We start from the raw sequence: 21,657 nt of genomic DNA, 5'->3' as shown, positions 1-21,657 counted from the left end.
TTCGTTGGAACGCACTTGACTTGACACTAGTGCTCTCTCTCTAACGCATAAAGGACGTTATTTTAATAAATAATTAATTATATATGCGTCTTATTAAAAAATGGCTAAGGACTTTTCGTCTCAGACTTATTTTGTTGATCAGATGCGACAATGCCGTCCGTTACTACTGGGACACTCTGTATATATATATATATATATAAATATATATATATATATATATATATATAAGCAGGGTGTGCCAGCTTCCGTGGAGAACCTTTTAAAATTGGAATTTTAAGTTCCACTTTTAACAGCAGCTGTGTTTGGGCATTTCCTGAGATATTTCGGAGTGAGAAGATTCATTTGATTATTTATAGGATTTTTAACAGGAGATTTAATTGGGAACTTCCGGCCAAATTTTGAATTTTCACCGGAAATACCCAAACTAAGCTTCTGTTAAAAAATTCTATGAAAATCAAATACTTCGTCTCACCCCAAAATATCTCAGGGATTGCCCAAACACAGCTCCTGTCAAAAGCGGAACTCAAAATTCCAATTTTAAAAGGTTCTCCACGGGAGTTACATTTTGGCACACCCTAATATATATATATATATATATATATATATATATATATATATATATATATATATATATATATACCATTTTTCGACATTACTCGATGAAATGAAACGTATTATGACAAAATTTTCTTAAAATTACGACATGAGACCGGCTACAATAGATAGATTTCTAAAGAAATCTACCTAATAATAATAATCACAAGTGTCGGATATAAAAAATTTAGATCGAGGAAAGAGATATCAAAAATCACTAAAGTGAGGGGTTTTTATGGAAGCACTTTAAATTCCTTAAGCTCCACATTATATTTACAGAATCCGCTCTATTAAAAATTTCATATCCATGCTCAAAAGTTTAACGTCACGCCTGACTAACGTTAATCTACTGCGTCCCTTCACATATCATGCTTATGTACGATTTTTCAAAGAATCAACGTCGGGAATTTTTTTTCCTCTTGCCTTTTAAAATTTCATGCTTTATCTGTCATTGAGTATTCTTTTTATCATTTTTCATACCTCTTTGGATAATTCCCACTTAAATTTTATTATTATTTCAATTAACGAAAAAGATAAAATCAAAGTACTGAAATTTTTGATAAAATTATTAAATATTAAATGGTTTTACGAGTAATTGAGGAAATTGAATAATTAATTTTTACAAAGCGAAATAATAAATTTTACAACAAAATATTTTTTAGAGCAATAAAAATAATTGAGAGAAGTAAATCATTTAATCTTCTTAAATAATTTTGTTTCATTATTAAATTGAAGCAAATGAACAATAATTCAACAATTCTATTCATGAAAATTAACCTCTAAAATCTCTAAAAAGCTTCTGTTCATAAAGAATTAATGATATTGGCTATGTGAAATTACTCACGCTTATCGATACGTCTTCTATGTACGTCATCATTCTATGGTTCCAATCCCGACTAGAATTTTAGTAAGACATGCCGAAAAATCAGTTCGGGGCGAAGTTGGCTTTCCGTTGGCTTTCCGTTGGCTTTTGTTTTAAATTAGGTAAGTCGAACATTGGTATGCCAAAAGAATTCCACATTCGATGTAATCTCGTAATAGTTTGGCACTGCCTAAGTTCGGCATATCATGGATTGTCTAATTAGTACGAAATAACGGTAACCAAAGGTTTACCGACGTTTGGTTCACCAAGCTCATGCTCACTTAGGCAAACCTGTGGCAATACCTAAGTTCGGCATATCATGGATTTCCTAATTAGTATGAAATAACGGTAACCAAAGGCTTACCGAAGTTTGGTTCACCAAACTCGGGCTTACTTAGGCAAACCTGTGAAAATGCCTAAGTTCGGTATGTCATGGATTGCCAAACTGTTATGAAATAACGGCAACCAAAGAGGCTTACCAAAGTTCGATTCACCAAGCTCAGGCCCATTTAGGCAAACCTGTGACAATGCCTAAGTTCGATATGTCATGGATTGCCAAACTGGTATGAAATAACGGTAACCAAAGGATTACCGAAGTTTGATTCTCCGAGCTCGGGCTCATTTAGGCAAAACTGTGGCAATGCCTAAGTTCGGTACGCCATGAATTGCCAAACTGATACGAGATAACGGTAACCAAAAGCTTACCGAACAGTAACTAAAGGTATTCTATAGGGCTCTCGTGCGTCGGGTACAGTGTTCGAGTCTCGCGTTCGACATGTAAAATTTTTAATAATTAATAATTATTAATTATTATTATTCTTAAGGTGAGTGTGAGGTAAATTTAAGTATTGTGTGTGACTAATGTATCTAACTCCATCATCTCCTTCCCCCATGACCCATAAAAACGACCAATCAAAAAAAAACTTCTTCATAGTAAGAAAAACCCTAAAAAGCGAAAAAATGACCGAAAATATAAAAAAAATAATACTAAATAGAAAAAAAAAATTTTTTTTATTTACTTAATATTTAAAAAATTTTGTCCTAAAGTCGATATTCATATTTAAAATTTTAAAAATAAATTAAAAAAAATAAGCATTCAGTATTATTAATTTTTGCTTTATAATAAAAATAGCTAAAAACAAAGAAAGGATTCAATTTGGATTCTTCCGTGCGAATTTAGTTTCTGAATTGCTACCGTAGGTAGCCAAATTCGGACCGAATGAGGCTTAGATAACCAGCAAGTGTGGTTTCCAAACCACCGCCTAAGTCGGAAGCCAAGTTAGGCCCAAACTCGCGACTGCGTTACTTCCGGGACGTGGGCCAACTTTGGCTTCCTGGTTCGGCGCGAGCTTGGAATTCGGCATGCCTAATTCGAAACGAACCACCGCCGAACTTAAATTTCTGGTCGGGATATTCAAATAGATAAATTTTGTTTTAGCGCTTAATTCTTGACCGATTATTTTTAAATAAATCATATTGTTCAAGCTGATGAATACTTCAGATCTCAAATTGAATAATTTGATCCAATAGATTTTAAGGAATAGAAATAATAATAATAAAAAAAATTTTAGACACTTTCAATAAAATATATTTTCATATTACAGTTTTTGTTTTTTTTTTCACATCGTAAAAAATTTTTAGTTAATTATTAAACACTCTTGTGTTCATTTAAGAAAATTAACACGAGAAAGTGTTTAATTTACACGTAAAAGTGTTAAATATTTAACACAAATTATTTTGACGCGATGATGCAAAATTTTTTACTGTGTGCACTTGCCTTACAAAAACACTGAGACCAAACATCTTCGTATTAGATTAGAACATGCAGCGCACAAAATTAGAATGTCTATAGACCGTCACCTGGCCAATAAGAAGCTATGTATACGATGATATGCAATTAGCATTTGTGATGAATATAGGAAGGTATATCAAGAGAATATATGTATAGTAGAACGGATAAACCAGGTGGTGTTGTTTTCATTACATGTCGAGTCTCGGTGATGAATGATAAGTAGTTGAGTACTTGAGATCTGAGAGTAACCTCTTCCTAAAATGTACGTAGTGTGTATTGTAGTGCATAAAATACATTTGCGTAGTATCTAATAGTAAGTCTTAGTTAGTAAGCCGTTTGATTATTTCGTGTGGTTAAAGTGCCAGGATAAGTACACGAGATGGATGGTGATAAATTATATCCTATTTATATATTTTAGCTTTTCAGTTAGAAAATTCAATTTGTTATTTGTAAGCTATTGTTTTGACTTCAAGACCGAATTTACGACTTGAAAAATTATAATTTTCTGTTATAAGATTTGTTCATTCAAATGAAAGATATTGTATCAAAATTCACTGTTTAAAATTTTTTTTTTCGCTATTTAATATTTAAATTAAAATTAAAAAAAAAGATTTCCCAATAAAGTTATCAAAAGAACATTTTAATTTTTTCACAAGGTTGAAAAAAAAAAATTTAATAATTTTATGGTCTGCCACGAACACAGAAAAAGATGATCAACAAAGTCAGAGAAATTAAAAAAAAAAAAAATTAAAAGTTCATTAGGAAAAATTGAAAATTTAGATTAAAATTAAAAATATAAATTTTATTCTTTGAATTCTTTTGAATATTTTGAATACTTTTTAATTCCTCCTATGATGAATTATATATCAGAAACGGAAAAAAATATTTTATAGATGCTGAAAAATTAAAAATTTCTTGATAGTCTTATATTAACTTAAATCAATAAAACTCACAAAAATATTAAAACCGTTTCATACTAGTAATTAAGTCCCTAGTGGCCAAAAGTTAATCGATAATTATTACTGAGTAGCATACAAAATGTTGTAGTTTTATCACGGACTGAAAATCAATAGACCACTTTCTACCTTAGCAATATTACTAATATTTAATATCCAATAACTATAACTAATAACAATATTTAATGATAATAATAAGTATTATAACGTCTACTATGTGTACCATAGTCGTTACAACGACGATTAATATCTTAATTTGATAATTATCTTCGACCGCAAGCCTTATTTTCATTGCCATACAAGTGTTTCCTCAGTATCTAAACAACATGTAGATTATAACATTACTTATAGACTCATAAGTCATAATTTACTACTTTTAATAAATAAATATCCAAATATAACATCTGCACTGTTGAAAATTTTTATGGTAATTTTACAAGAAATTTGTTGGAAGTATTCTTTAAAACAGTCTTGTAATTTAATAAATCAGTTGTGGTAATTTTACACTGTAATAAATTTTACGTCATTGCGTAAAAAATTTTTTCGAGGCAATGATGCAAAATTTTTTATTATGTACAAAACATTTTTTACTGTTTTTCTTTTGGATAGTTACAAAAAAAAAGTATTAGTATGACTAAACAAATAATCAAATAAGGTTTGTAAATTTTTAATTTAAGTTAGTCATTTTTTTTTTTTAAATATTGTAATTTCACAAAAAATTTTAACAATATAAATAAAAGTCAGAAAAGGGAATAAATCAATTTATAATTTATCATTTTTATCGCCCGTAACAATTGTGCTTAATAAAAAAAAATTTTTGAGCGAAGATTGTAAACCTGTCTGTTCATTCAGTTCAGATTTATCTGAATTATTGATTGCACTGATAAACCCGGGATCATTTTTGTTGAAAAATAACTTTGTCCTATCAGATATATTAATATAATAGAACAGGATTCAGATCTCATGACTATGATAAGATTAATCATCACCGGCACACAAAAAAAAAAAAGTTGTCAGTACTTTTGACGGGACCCATATATCTTTATGTATTTCGACCCGCTGAATCCGAATTTGAGGTCAGTTTGACCCGTACACCGTCAAATTTTCGAGAAAACTTTGAAAAACCGAAAAAAATGACGAAAATCGGCAATTTAAAAAAATTAATTTTGAAATAAAAATAAAGAATTTTTAACATGTTATCCGATTTGTGGAATATAAATTTTGAATTTTTTGACCTAAATCCTCAAAAAATTTTAGTTAATTCTACTTTTTTTTTATATCGTTTTTATTACACCTGTATCTTGGTGCAATCCTCTTGCAACACTACTGTTAGGCCAACAATCAGGGTTCACGAAATATCCCTGCTTTTTATGTTTGTGGGATAGTCGCGATCGAAAAAATCACTATGTTAAAAAAGAATGGCCAACGAGAACGAATTTGAATCCTGGTTCTTACAATGTTACCCGAGAACCTCTAATTGATCCTTCCAAGTACTTACTACCGCCACTTCACATCAAGCTTGGTCTTATGAAGCAGTTTGTCAAAGCTTTAGACAAAGATGGCAACTGTTTCAAATATTTGGGGGGAAACTTTCCAGCTATAAGTGATGCAAAATTGAAAAAAGGAATTTTCGATGGACCCCAAATTCGGACTTTATTTCAGGACGATAATTTCGAATATAAAATGAACGAAAATGAGAGAGCAGCATGGGCAAGCTTCAAAGAAGTATCACAAAACTTTTTAGAGAATACGAAAAGTGAGAATTACGTGAATTTAGTTGAAGAGTTGTTGTACAACTACGATACTTTGGGTTGCTTGATAAATTCAAAATTGCACTATTTAGATTCTCACCTTTCACACTTTCCTGAAAATCTTGACGATTACAATGAAGAGCAAGGCGAAAGATTCCATGAAGACATTAGTGTAATGGAAAATCGTTATCAAGGAAAGTGGGATATCATTATGATGGCTGATCATTGTTGGACACTGAAGAGAGATCTACCTGAGAAAATAAAAAAGCGAAAGAGAAACCCTTTACGTAGGTCATTTAAAGATAAAAGGGTTAGATATAAGCGGAGAATGAATTAAAATTAAAAAATAAACGGTTTTGAAAAGATTTTTTTAAAGAATTAAAATTTTTTGAGGATTTAGGTCAAAAAATTTAAAATTTATATTCCACAGATCGGATAACATGTTTGATTTGATTTTGATTTTCAGTGGTTTTTTGCCATTTATTTAGATTTTGAGAGATGTCTGAGCCATATAAATTCGAGATTTATATTCGGCGTTTTTTGGAATTTTTTGGTTTTTTGGAATTTACTTAAACTTTTAATGGCTTATGGTCTAAATAAACTTCAGATAAGTAGTAAGCAGGTCGAAATACATTAAAATCATGCTTAGTTTAGGTCAAAAAAAATTTCTAAATCATTTTAAATCGTCTAAACTGCCGATTTTCGTCATTTTTTGCGGTTTTTCAGTTTTATCGAAAATTTGACCTCGTACGGGTCAAACTGACCTCAAATTCGGATTCAGCGGGTCGAAATACATAAAGATATATGGGTCCCGTCAAAAGTACTGACAACTTTTTTTTTTGTGTGCCGGTGCACATAACAATGCTTATTGTATATAGAAGCGATCCGTAATAACGTATGTATAGAATAGCGGATGTATATCCCAGTCCGAGCTATATAATAATTTTTTCTCGCATATTCTAAATTTATATTTTATTATAATTTATATTTGAGCTATCCGGTCTATATTAAATTTCCTTTCGCTTATTCTATATACATTAAGCCACACCGTCCATCTTACGGCAAGCATTTTTACAAATATAAATAATGCTGTGAAGCGGGAAAAAATAGGAGTTACGGTAATTATTACGTGAAGCGTTCCACATTCACGTAACAGGATATTGGTAGGAAAGGAATGTGGAGAGGATCATCTTAATGTTAGTTTATAGAATATGCGAGAAAAAAAAATTATTAGATAGCTCGGACTGGGATTCGAACCCAGAACCTTCTGAAGACATGTCGGATACTCTACCATTTGAGCTACCCGGTCTATACTAAATTACCTTTCGCTTATTCTATATACGCAAATATAAATAATGCTGTGAAGCGGGAAAGAATAGGAGTTACGGTAATTATTACGTGAAGCGTTCCACATTCACGTAACGGGATATTGGTAGGAAAGGATTGAGAAAGAAATGTGGAGAGGGTCATCTTAATGTGGGTTTATAGAATATGCGAGAAAAAATTATTAGAATTACGCAAATAGCGTATGTAATAACAATGATCATTGTTATTATTACATTTACGTCCCACGGCCCGAGTGTTAAAGTATTGTATACTACAAGGGTCTTCTATATACGTATATATGAAAGGTTTGTCAACACTCGGATAAATAATCACTGGTATAAATCGATTTTATATATAATTTAATATTACAATTATTTAATATATACAATTGCGTGTGAGAATAATATTTCATCGAATTGAGTTCCATTGGCTAGTATTTTCTCCTAATGGTCGATAAATTTCGGAATAATTTATCGCTTTTATCTTAATGATTTGGCTTGGGATAATTGCTTCAGTATTTTATTCGAGGGTTGCTTAAAAACAATTTATTGTTTTAGGAAAAATATTTTATTTTGCTACTCAACGCTTTTTTGTTAAAATTAATAACAATTTCAGAAAATAGGTAAGATATTTCTTAGAAAATTTTCTAGCTAATGAAATGACAAGTATACGTTTTCACATATGTTGGGTGTATTGGATCATACATGAAAAAAATTTTGAATTTTGTAAAATATCGGTAAGAAGTAAAAAAACTTATTTAAACCTCTAACCCACCAGTTTTAGCAATCGGCTTCTGCATAGAGATAAATAATTATTTTTTTTGTTTATGAACATACATTTATATTTATGAACATACATTTATATACATCCAAAAAATGCTTCATTATGTGTAATTAATTTATTTTCGTACATATTTATTTTTTTTTTATTTTAATAAAAGCAGGAATAAAAATTAAAAAGATAACATTCATAAATAAAAAAAGCTAAAAAAAGATTAATCGTTAGCCTGGCATTGCGTGAAGCATGAGATAGTATACATATAGATACATATATACACTACTTGGAATAAAAAATATAAAATTCTACATCAGATTTCACTTGAATCATCTTTAAACATTAAGCAAAATTTTATATCAAATAAAATGTGCCGTGCGGTGGCTGGATGAAAAATAATTTCAAGTCATTAAAGCTTTTAATTAAAAATTTTATAAAAATTTATTGTGATTTCATAGATCTAGATCAAAGAATTTTTAACTTCCCGCTAAAAAAATCGAAGATTTTCAAAAATCGGGAAGTTATTGTTTCCACTCCGTTTTGCAAAAATCGAGTTTTCATCAGATCTCGACGTTTGAAGGTCATAGGAAGCTTCCCTGACTACCCCCGCGATGTTGTCACTATGTCTGTGTGTGTGTGTGTGTGTGTGTGTGTGTGTGTGTGTGTGTGTGTGTGTGTGTGTGTGTGTGTGTGTGTGTGTGTGTGTGTGTGTGTGTGTGTGTGTGTGTGTGTGTGTGTGTGACTCGCTAATAACTTTTGAACGACTAAACCGATCGGAATCTACTAATCGGCGTTCTAAAGAGTTCCCTCAAACTTAGATTTTTTGTGAATTTGAACCGATTCGATCGCCACCAAGCTGGTCGAAATCGGTTGATTCGTTCGAGAGATATCGTGAACGAAAGAAAACCAAAAAAAGTGTTTTTTCGGGATTACTCCGAAATTTTTGGTTCGATCAATTGAAACCTGAAAATCACTTATGAGGATGATAAAACTGCGTCGAATGCCGCCAACCGCGTGAAAATTGGTTGATCCATTCAAAAGCTATTGCGGTTTGAAAATTCCAAAAATAGTGTTCTATGAAACTTCTATCAGACTTTTGAGCTGGGAGAGCTCAAATGCATAGAAATATTATTTTTTTGAACTCAGTGAGCTCAAAATATCACATAAATTATATTTTGAGCTCAAAAATCTCAAAAATGTCATAATTAAGTACAATTTAAAGCGCCCAGGAATGGAATTAGCGAGAAGTTTCAGGGGTGGCCTTTAGGGTGAACCGTTTTTCTAATTTTTTTTTATCTACACATTTGTGTTTATTAAACATAAAATTCGTTGAATAATTATTTAAATAAAAATATCCTAAACAAAAGTTCAAAAGCTGACTCGAGAAGCAAAACTTAGTTTCTGGAATCTTTAAATAAATAACTTATTTTTGAATACTCGAAGGTTTGTCAAAAGTAAACTATATCAACGTCAAAGTAAACAAAAAACTTGAAATCAATACTGTTGGTGAATGCATAATGTTTACATATGAAAATTCAACATCATATTTTGAATGAATGTTAACCAAAATAAAGTGGAATAGTAAAAATCAAAAGAAAATGAATGGCATAATAAACAAAAATAGTTGATATGTGATATTTTTACCAGAAAACCTATTGTAAAAACAAAAAGTAGGATATAATTTTCCAAATGAATTTTTAAACATCAACCTGATACTCTCTTGATCCTCTGTTTTGTATTTTTATTTAATTTCCTTTGAATAAAAAAATTTATTTTTTTTCTATTTTGTTATTTTCACCAAACAGAAATTTATATTTAGTTGAAGTTTAGATGAGAAATTTAAACTTCCATTACTAGAGGTAATATTAAAAGTGCCCTTTGACATAATTAAAGCTTTTGATTAATTAAAATTCTTATTAAAAGTATATTAGAGATATGAAAATATAATCTTGATAAAAAAGCTGTAGAATAAAACAAATCGGCCAGTATTCTATTCATTAATATTATCATCCTTCTCCTTTAAAATTATTATCATTGTTTTTATTTTACTTTTTGGCAGATATATGGCAATCATGAGACCGCTGCAACATCACATGTCACGTAAGCGTACAACAGTAGCACTAGTTTTAATTTGGTTAGCTTCTGCATTACTTGCGATGCCATGTCTACTCTACTCGACCACAATGACTCGAAGGTAATTGGATAATTATTTTTTATGTATGAATTCTTTGTCCAAGCTTCTCCTCTTTCTCTTTCTCTCTTAATCTGGTGTTTTATTTTTATTTTCACATTTACATATGCTCTTCATTAATAGACACACCTGCTGTCTTGATATATTAAAGATCCAAATTAAAAAAATTTCTTGTTTTTTATTAATATAAATTAATAAATATTAATATAAAATGTTTTTAATAAAACAAATTTTAAAAAATCTACAACAAAAATTAAGAAGAAACTTTAGTTGTGTTATAATTATCAAAAATTTTTTCACGTTTAAATTTGAAATTCTGTATAAAGTATTCAAAGTATAAGAAAATTATAAGAGATTTTTCTATTGGAGAATTGATTTTTCTTATTTATTTTTATATTTATTTATGTAAAATATATAATAAGAAATTATTAAGAAAAAAAAAATGAGCATTTATCACCTAGCATTTAATTTCACAATGCTTTGCTGTTTTTTAACTTCCCACTAAGATAATAGAAGATTTTCGAAAACCGGGAAGTTATTGGGTTTATCCTGTTTTGCAAAAATCGAGTTTTCATCAGATCTCGGCTTTTTAACCCTAGACTGGTCAACAAACGCGACCTAACGACTTTGGTCAAGTGATGAGGGATTTGCCTCAATGCTTTTAGAGCGTACAGTGTTGCCAGTTCATACACGTTTGACAGGCAGAGAATAGAGGTGTTTTCGGCAACAACGCGGCCAAAAAACTACTTACGACTCTGTTCAAGCGATCAGGAAAGCTCTACGAATTTTTTTAAGAAATTTTTCTTCAATAATTTAACGTTTTCGAAGATGTTTGAAAAACTTATTAATATATTCTAAAATGTTCAAGGAACAAAGTCAAATTTTTTTGAATAATTTTAGTAAATATTGAAGATGTAATAAAAAAAATATAATTGAGCGCGGCGTTACGCTCATACGCTGACCAGTCTAGGGTTAAGGTCACAGGAAGCTTCCCTGACTACCTCCGCGATGCTGTCACTATGTATGTATGATTTTTTTTAGCGTCATCAAGCTAGCAGTGGCAAGACCCATCTTGGACCGATATTATTATTGATTTCTCGGAATCTAAATAAGCAACACTATTCTAGATGGAGTAACTAATTAGCAACAAATTTAGCACCATAAATAAATTTTTTTGCTTGAATAATAAGTCAATGCATGATAGACGAGTCCATGCGAGCTTGATAGATCTTTTTTTTTTTTTTTTTATAGAGAAGGAAAAATTTTTCAAAGACACCGCTATCTTGACATATGGTAGTCGGTAATGTGGAATTCCCACCTACTAAAAAATCTCCTCTCTCCTTTTCCCATAGATGTTATGGGGAAGACTGGATCAAAACCACGTTAGCATTACTTCAATCTAGTCCGTGTTGCGTCTCACGACGCCTGCTCCTGATTACTGATCCTTTTCTGCGGTTTTTTCTTTTAAAAAGCGCTGTACGTAGGTTGCGACAGCTAAGTAGTTATCTTCTTGTTTGAGCATGTACACGGAAAAAAATTAACTGTTGGCAACAGGAGGCAGTCATGTTGCAGCAACAGGATTTTCCTGCAGCTGCAACAGGAGGCAGCCATGTTGCAGCAACAGGATAAAGTCCTGTTGCAGCAACAGGATTACTACTGTTATTGCGACTTAATAGTAAAATATAGTTAGGTCATTCCATGTCGAATTGACCTACAGTTGGAATTGACCCCTTTTGATTTGGATAAATTTTGGTCAGAAATTTTCTTTTATCATATAACGAACTTCTACCAGAGAAAAAAGAATTAAAAAATTTTATTCAAAAAATTTGCAAATTCAAAATTTCGCTATTGTTTCAGTTTTTCAATTTTGTTTTTGGAATATCTCGAACGCTATTATAGATACGGGAATGGCCTTTCGTTTGTTTGAAAGGAGACACTTGGGGCTATTGAAAAAAAAAATTTTGAAAAATGCCAAATTTGTAAAATTTTAAGTTTTTGAAAAACGTCGAAAATATCAATTGACATTAAAATTTTGGCTCAATTTTTTTTGTATAGTACCTTGTACTGATCTTAAAAGACCCTCAAATTTTTAGAACTGTGTTTTTTTTTAAATATGAATTTTTGAATTTCAAAAAAAAATTTTTTCTTGTTTTCTGCAACTTTTAAATAAGGTAAAGTTATGCAGATACATAGTATTGTAATTTTGAGCATTAAAAAATTAAATACACGATGTGGAAATATTAAATAATAAAATAATTTTAACTTTTTTTTATTTTTTTGAAGTAATCTTAAGGGGGTATTATAGTCTAGAGGTCTGAATTTCGAGCGTTTTTTGGCAATTAATATAAAAGAAGCAGTTAATATTTTTATTATACAATTTTTTATCATTTGTTTAGTGATATTTCAAGAATACAAAAAAATACATTTCAAAAAAAAAATAAATTTTCAAAAAGATATGTCCTTGAAGTAGAGAAAAAAAAAGGCCGTGCCCTCGTGAAAAGGATTTCTCCCTTTGTATCAATCTGAAAAAAAAAAACAATGCCAAATTATTGATCAGTACAAATTTCATTGTCGCACAAGCCAACAAAACTTGAAAAAAAATTTTTTTCACAAAATGGCGGCTGTTTAAAAATAGAAGTCGATTTTTTTTTACTCATTTTTCAACTTCCTCCAATTTTTTAAAAATATTACAAATTTAAAATTTTCAATTTTTATTGATTAGTGCGAAAACGAGATAATTGAAGAATATTCATGCTGAATTTCAAGTAAATCGGCTGATTAGAACCTAAGATATCTGCATCACCGTATCGAAAAAAGTAGTTTCGAGAAAAACGCGTTTAAAGTTTAACGTTCAGTTTCAGGCAGCGTAACTGATAAAATAGTACGTATAACTTACATTCTCTTAATCAGCCATCCCAGCTTCAAACATTGGGCCTTCCTCTACTTCATATTGAGTGTTTTCAGCATTTCTCTCTGTATAACGAGCAGTTCTTTCCTCTTTTGAAGCATCTGAAGCTCGAACCTCAGACCGTTCAATCCTTACTGCGTTGCGCCTAACGGCAAACCCATGGGATTCCAGACCTATTTTTATTCCCATTAGACTCATTATTTGTAAAATAGGATAAAAGCCTTCATTGAAAATGCAAACTGCTAAACAATTAGCAATCTCAATTGTCTGGGACCCGGCATGGATATGTTTGGGTGCAAATATCCATATTAAAGAGTTAAGTGACTCGTTGTTATTTTGAGTTTCGCTGCCCAAGCAACGTTCTAATAAAGAATCATCTGATAAGCATTCGTAAATAGGTTTCATAACTTTTAAAACCTTATCAGTTAGAGGTGGATTTTCATGGTGAAAGTCATCCTCAGTTCCTTCGGCCGCTGCTTTCTGCCACTTGCACCAGCTGTCTGGTCCAGGAGGGCAATTCATGTGCTGAGGCTTCTTATCAGTTGAAATTTTATGCAAGTACGTGGCCCATATTTCTCGTTTCATATCTTCAACGGATTCAGGATGACGACGGATAGCTAATCCGTAGTACGCAGACAACTGAGTGATTACTTTATCAGTCAATTTACCAGCACCCTTACCACCAATTCCACTATTTTCTTTTTTTGCCTTCCGGAGACGCGATCCCATACGTTTTTGATATAGTAAACTATTGATATAGTAAACTAAAAGTAAGGTAAAAGCCCCAATAGATGATCATGTACCAGTAAATGATCACTCCATGTATTTGTATACCTATATTTGTGAATATAGATATACAAATACATGGAGTGATCATATACTGGTACGTGATCATCTATTGGGGCTTTTACCTTATATGACAAGAAAGAAAGAAAGCTATTAATACTCAGGTAGCCCGGACCGCCCGTAGTCTATTGTTGCAGTCGTCCGCTCAACCCGGTCTAGTTGCCACGACACTAAAACGGCTGTAACTTTGAAAATAATTTGAATTTTGAAAAATCCTTTCAGAGAGATATTTTTGAATATCTAAACTATCGAATTATGAAAAAAAAATTTTTTCATTTTTTTCAAAATTCTAGACTAGAATACCCCCTTAAGTAATTGTTAGGCGAAATTTTGGTAATTTTGGAGAATGCGTAGTTTTGAGATTCAGTTTTATTGATAATTAAGATGCATGAATAAATTGAGAATTTTGGGAAATTAAGTTAACACGAAATTCCGACCTTCGATTTTAATTCATTAATACATCTTCTTAACTAAATTCATTTTCAACTTACTTAACCAAATTTTCTACTAAAGTTATCAATCAATTTATTCTACTAAACCCACTGATTTATTTCATTTTTTGATCTCCACTAAATAATCTTTAACAAAGTTCACTACATAATTTCTTAACAAGTTCAGTAATCATTTTCTAAATTCACTAAATTTCTCAATAAATACATTCGCTAAATTAACTAAATTAATTAAATTTAGCCCACCGGCCTAAGCTTAACTTACCACAATTTCTTAAATTCAACTACTGTAATTCTAAAGCGTCTCAACAAGATTTACAACCATAGAACATTATAGAATGATCTTCACTAACTTAATTACGCATTTTCATTTCTTATTCAAATTTTGTCTTGAAAATTCCTAACTAAAATTAATTTATTATAGCCAACAGGCCTATAATAAATTACTAATAAATTTTCTACCAATAAATTAATAATTAATCAATTAAATTTAATTTTCCATATAAAAGTTCAACGACAAAGCTAACTAATTGACCTTGACAATAAATTATGACGCAGATTTTACTTTTTGTATTTGAGTATTTTAGTTAATTATTTGAAAATTAATAGAAACAATTATTGTTATTAGTGCGGCGATTATTATTTAATTTTCGTAATTTTATATTATTATTACCGAAGGTATGATTAAATTGTAAAAGAAATTAAAAGACTGGCAAAATTATTCTAAGTCCCGAGGACAATTTAGTATGGAAAATCAACGAATGGATATAAAATGAAAGAAATGACGATTATTATTTTAAAGAATTGTGAATTTGACGAAACGAATGGATAGAGAATGAAGGAAATTACGATTAAAATAATAAAGAATTAAGTTTCGAAAATAAAAACTTAGAATTTGGTGAGACGAATGGATAGAGAATGAAGGAAATTACGATTAAAATAACAAATATTTATTTTTGAATGCTAGTTCGCGGACACAGGACAGGTGTCTAAAACGACCCTTCCGGTTCGTTACAAAAGAGTTGGGGGAAAAATGATAAACGCCAAAATTTGGCTCGATAAAGCAAGCAATTCTTTCTCGGGAGAATTACTCGGTCGAATACTCTTCACCAAGTAATTCCAGAGGATGATACTCTACCTGGAGTCTGACCAAGGCCCAGGTAAGTATCGTGAACCGACCGGATGAAAGTGCTGACTTGACCATGTGGGGGAAATTTGGCCACCGCGTAGCCGGAAAGGGTTGCTTTCCAAGCACCCAAACGGGATTAGGGGTAAGTAGGGCCTGAAAGGGTTGCTTTCCAAGCACCCAAACGGGATTAGGGGTAAGTGTAGCCGGAAAGGGTTGCTTTCCAAGCACCCAAACGGGATTAGGGGTAAGTAGGGCCGCGACTGAGGGTGTATCCATCGGTAGGATTACCACTTTGTAAAGATAGTAGACAGAGTTTAGCCACCAGGTGGCACAGAAAACGGGAAAAGAAACGATATGTCCGATTATTGTTAAATTTGACATCAAGTTTGTACATATTATCACTTAAGCTTTTGATATTTGTTGTTCTAATGTATTGTTTATATTGTTTAATTTGTTTATATTGTTTATATCGTTTATTAATATGATCAGGCCAATAAAGAGGTTTCCTTTTTTTGATTTATTTAAAAATGAAGGGTTTTGTTATTGATAATGTAATCCCCGTTTATGACCCTGGACTCCGGCGAGCAAATTTCGAGCCGGGGGCAAATTAGATACCTATACTTTTGAAAACGTGGACGTTACAAAATAACTAAGGTACGAACTCGCTAATATAAAAATGGCCGCTCAAGAAATTAATTTAAATTATTTCAGCCTCTTAATTAAATTAATAATCTAATCTGACCTAAAATAATCGAAAATACCTGGAGACTCAATTATTGTTTTATCCAACGACGACTAATACTCCGGTCCAACTTGGCGGGCTCAGCTGCTTGGCGTCTTGTCGTCTCGAACCAGGGTGCTGGCCTGCGGTCAGGGTTGTCCAATTCCAAAATGCCCCGATAACTTCCTCTGCAGTTGCTCTTTATTCTCGACGTCCAAATTTGCACTCTATTGACTTAAACTGATCTCAACAAGGTCACTGATTCACAAAAGCAAAAGGCCACTGGCTTCCAGAAGGGAAAAAAGCCTCGATGTTTTTCTTGCTGGCTCTTTTATAACCCTCGAACTCCCGGCTCTCGTACTTTCCTATTGTTACGCCCCGCTTCATTTTTCGGGGACAGTAGTGGGGACTTTTGATTCGCACACTCGGTGACAAGTCGAAACTCTTGTCAAACATCGAAAGGTAAGGGAAAGCCCTTACCTACCGTGCGTCAATTATGGGCTCGATAATGACCCCGGGAAGTTCGATTTTCCCTGTTACACATTGTAGGCGTTCAGGAGTATGTTGAGTATTCTGTGATGCTATCAGGGCCAGGCGCCTTTCCTGTCTTGATAGATTTAGCCGAGTCTTGCAGCTCCTTAGTTGTGATAGGTATTGCTTTGCCGTTTTTTCTATAATATCTTCCCTCCCGCGGCGGGTGTTAAGAAAACAGCTCCACTACGATGCTGTTTATTAAAGCAGGAAATTTCGGCGCTTTTGGTGAAGCCATTCTAAGTCGTTTAATGACAATTTGGTAAGGTTTACCCTATATGGACTCTGTTATGCAATAATGTGTTAAGTACATAGAATTTCCATCGCACAACACATTAATGCATAACAGTATCCATATGTCCTTGTCGAGATGTACACGGAAAAAATAAACTGTAATAAATAATAGGTGATTTATAATAAGTAATGATCAAATGGAAAAAATTACCATTTCAAACAATAAAATCGTGATTTTAACAATCACTTTATAGTATTTATTATTTAAATACTACAATTTATTATTTACATGGTAGAAAATACTATTTCAAACAGTAATATTCGATATGTGAAAGTCGAAAATGTTAAAGTATAATAATTAAGAATTTTGACTTTGATATTTATCATTTCGTACCCTAAAAAATAATCACATGATATGTAAAAAATATAAACTACAATTACTAAACTTTCTATATAAGCAACGTCAATATTTACAAAGTACAAATGGTAAATTTTAAACGCAACGCTAAAAATCAAACTATAATTATTAATTTGCTTGGACTGGTAAAATATATATTTTAAGAGTAGAATTTTTACTGTTTCAAATGTCAAATTCTCCGAGTGTGAGACTTTCCCTTTCTCCTCATAGTATAGACTATATATTGAAACGGCAATTTTTACCATTTGAAACTGTAATTTTTTAAGATCAGAAGGTCGTTATTTACTATTGTGACAGCTACTAATCACATTTTTGATATTAAATTATAAATTGTGGCTTGTACACTTTTTGCATTAAGTTCTGTAATATTTACATTTTTGCCACCCCGATGTTCGCTGTACTGTTTGAAACTATAAAAATTAACCGGAATGCGAATGAATTTTATAGTTTACTTGTTTCCGTGTACTATCCAAATCGCTGCCGTCCCAGATTTATCAGCGAACCATGTTCTACCTCGAAGGTTTAGATGTTGCTCGCAGATAAAACAGACGTCGATTTTATCTTCAAAGACACGCTGGCGCAGCAGATTTTGCGCCAAAGCGCACCTATTCAGGTTGCCTTGTAGTATACGCGTCATTTATGCTCTCTCGTAGCTTCGGTAAGTGCGGTGCGGAATGCCTTAGAAGCTCCGAAGCCAGAAATATGGCATAAGCCATCCTGAGCATCTTCATCCAGTGTACAAAGAAAACATTTTGGCTTCTCCGCGCAGTATATGGACTTGTGGTTTTCTGCGCCACATTTTTAGCAGCACTTGCTTCTATTTGGTCCCGCACAGTGGCGTGTTTGGTACCAAGACATCTAAAGTAGCGGGTTACTTTTCAACTAGGCGAATGCGGCAGTTAACCCATCCGATCTTTATACGCGCCTTGTCGAGGGCCTTGATCGCGCTGGCCTCATCTATCTCGCAAAAGGTTGTCTGTTGACCTCGTGGTGTAATTTTTGTCAAATTGACACGTTTGATCTCCAGGCTATTAGTGAAGTCCCGCTTGAGTGCTTTGCGGACATCAGCTTCGGTAGAGACTCCATCTAGGTCAAGGATCTCTATCGTTGTTAAGGGTATCAGTGTCTTGACCGTGCCGATGCTCGCGGTTGCTGTCTTGATCGCGACAGTGAAAGCAGCACTGTCTTCGGTCTTTCGACCCATTTCCAGTAAGACGCTCCCGCGCTTTAGTTGTTTTATAGATTTTATGCCTACTCCAGTTTCTGTTGGGTTAACCTTGGCCTTGATTTTCTTTAAGAGATCCGCGTATGTTTGGCCTTCGACAGGTTACACAAGAACAGCTTTCGTTTTTGGTCTTCTATTTTTCAGTTTTTGGTGGCTGTGATCTACCTTTACTTTGCTGGTTTTGAATATTAGTAGACAGAGCCACTGGTTCGTGTTATCTTTCCTTGTTCCTCTTATTTTGACTCACTTTAGTTCAGGTGTCTTCCCGGGCTGTCTTTTTGTGCTGGCTTGTGGATTTCTGAAAGAGGGCTGGGCGTGGACAGCTGCCTCTTCCTGTTGTTGTCCTTTTCTCACCGTGGTGGTTTGTCAGAAGTGACCAAAAGTGGCTGTGGTTTTGTGGTCATCGACGGAGATGTTTAGATAGTTGACGCCGCCGTATTTGGTACTTCTTTTTTTTTGGCCAACCAATATGCTGTAGCAATGAACCTAACCATTGGCGGTCGGTACGGACCTGATTCTTTCACGCTGAGGATGGGCAGTGACAAGAGCCATAAGTTCTCCACTTTTTGGAAGAGCGTTATTGCTCGACAATCCCTCCACTTCCATTGGAGCTGTTTTCGTACTCCCTGTAGCATAACTAGACAGCAGAGCTATGAGGTCCACCCCGTTATCTAAACGGCCGTTTGATGACGACGACTTCGGGTCCGTTTGCAAAACCTCGATCGCCGATACTGGGCTATTCCTCTCCTGTACAGTGAACGATTTTAAAAAATTTTGTAACATTTCTATATTGTTGTTTGTGTTGATTATTTGACACTACCTAGAGAGTATGTGAAAGATATAAAAGTAGGACCTTCGGACGCGACCAACCTTACTCTCCGCGTGTGTGTGTGAACCTTTCAGAACTTTTGAAGGGCTTGACCAATTTGATCGCGGTTGGCGCCATTCAAAAGGACTAGACTAAACTTAGATTTATAATATAATTTGGATCGAGTCGGACCCGTAAATTTCTAGAAATCTAAAAAAAAAAACTACGAAAAAAAATTTTTTTAAATGTGATTTTTTTGGAATAACTTTTAAACTGCTATACCGATCGATTCCAAAATCTAATCAGCCCTTAACATTAAAAAAACCACTCTGATCACCGCTGGGTAGGTCAAAATCAGTTGAACGCCAGTTCAACATCAGTTCACGTCAACCGCGTGAAAATCGATTTATTCCTTCGAAAGTAATTGCAGTTTGAAAATTAAAAGAATAGTGGTTTATTATACTTTTATCTGGCTCATGATGTCAGCTCTTTTACTAATTTTTTTTTCAGCTTCTTATATATATATATATTCATTCAAAATTCTATATTATTATAACACAAAATATAAAATAAGCAATAATAATTTTTTTATCAATAAAAAAAAAATGATTTTTCTGGGTTTCAATGAAAAAAAAAAAATTTTTTTCTAATATTTTTTTATTAAAAATTAAATTATTTATCAAACCTTTGAATTTCATAAAATAAATCAAAAATTTTATCAACATCAAGCAATTGAAATGAACATTGGGATTGAAACCTTTGTCAATAATTACAATGATCAGACACAAATAATAATTACATGCTCGACTAATGTCGCATTATTAACAATACGCCGTATTGAAATAAGTAAATTACACGCTCATAAGCATTGTATTCACCGATATATCTACATAATCGGATACAGTAAGCGGTGATAGAACAAAGTTTGTTTCTGCGCTACTTACAATTAATTTAATAATTATGGTAATATATGGGCGAAATTGAATATTTCAGATATTCCAACGGCAAATCGAGAATTGTTTGCTACATGTTATGGCCGGATGGAGATTACCTGAATAGTAGAAGTGAATACATGTGAGTATTACGCTCATCCGAATCCTAAATTAATTATTTTAGATCGCTATTATGAATTCCGAGCATTCCGTCAACCTCCGTTGAAGAAGTATAATTACAGCGATTAATTTTTATTTTTAATTTAATTTTTACCGCGATGCTTACAATTTGTTTTTTTTTTTTTTTTTTTTTTTTTTTAATCTTTTAAATTGTCGGTAGAATTCGTAATTCTGGGAATAAAATTATTCTCAAATTGCCGGGCAGGGATTATTTGAATAGATAAATGTCCCAATCATGACTTAAAGCAATCGGTGAGGGAAATTAGCAGATGTTTGTTAGTATCAACATGACAGACCACCGCTAGGATGCCAGCGGGAGTAATGAAAGTACGGGAAGCTAATTAAGTCACTGTGTTACAAACGTGACATGTGACATGTGTAGATTGCATGATCTGTATTATGAAAATATGCACAATACTTCTTATAAATTAATTATTTATCAGCTACTGAATTATTTTGTTCAAATTGTTTTTTTTTCTTTAAAGTAATCATAGCTTCAAAAATAAATTTTTTTTAATTATACTTTATTAACAACTACCGTGAACTTAAACAAGAATTGTAACTAACTTTTTTCTAGATACAATTTGATATTTCTTGGTGTGACATACCTGATACCAATGATTGTGATGGCTATCTGTTACACCCTTATGGGACGCGAATTGTGGGGAATTAAATCGATTGGTGAACACACGGAGCATCAAAAATATTCAATGAAATCCAAACGAAAGGTATTTAATTAAAAATGATAATATTAAAATTTAATATTAATGTTTCTTCATTATTAACCCCCGCAGGCAAACATCTAAACCGTATTCCTCTAACAGCATTAAGGGTAAAAAGTACTAGTACAATTTAATTTTAAGTATCCAATAAAGGCAAAAAAATTTTTTTGTTTTTAAAGTGAAGCTCAAACAATTCTGCGTAAGATAAATATAATTTTGAAATAATTTAATAATATAAAAATAACATTTTACATGGACAAAGTTTGTAAAATTCTAATGAAGTTGAATTTTAGGAGTGGATACTTTTT

At 32.4% G+C, this 21,657-nt stretch overlaps 1 protein-coding gene across 1 annotated transcript in view; it reads left to right on the top strand.

The window, feature by feature from the left end:
- The window catches only part of LOC123265114 (tachykinin-like peptides receptor 86C), a 114,952-nt gene that overhangs the window by 73,169 nt on the left and 20,126 nt on the right, over window positions 1–21,657 (top strand). The window contains exons 3-5 of the mRNA XM_044728756.1: window positions 10,115–10,249; window positions 20,509–20,589; window positions 21,205–21,355. Coding sequence (XP_044584691.1) covers window positions 10,115–10,249; window positions 20,509–20,589; window positions 21,205–21,355 — 367 coding nt within the window. The remainder of the gene's footprint in view (window positions 1–10,114; window positions 10,250–20,508; window positions 20,590–21,204; window positions 21,356–21,657) is intronic.

Source organism: Cotesia glomerata, linkage group LG5, assembly GCF_020080835.1.
Source record: "Cotesia glomerata isolate CgM1 linkage group LG5, MPM_Cglom_v2.3, whole genome shotgun sequence".
Taxonomy (NCBI): Eukaryota; Metazoa; Arthropoda; class Insecta; order Hymenoptera; family Braconidae; genus Cotesia; species Cotesia glomerata.
This window is presented reverse-complemented; position numbering and strand designations above follow the sequence as displayed.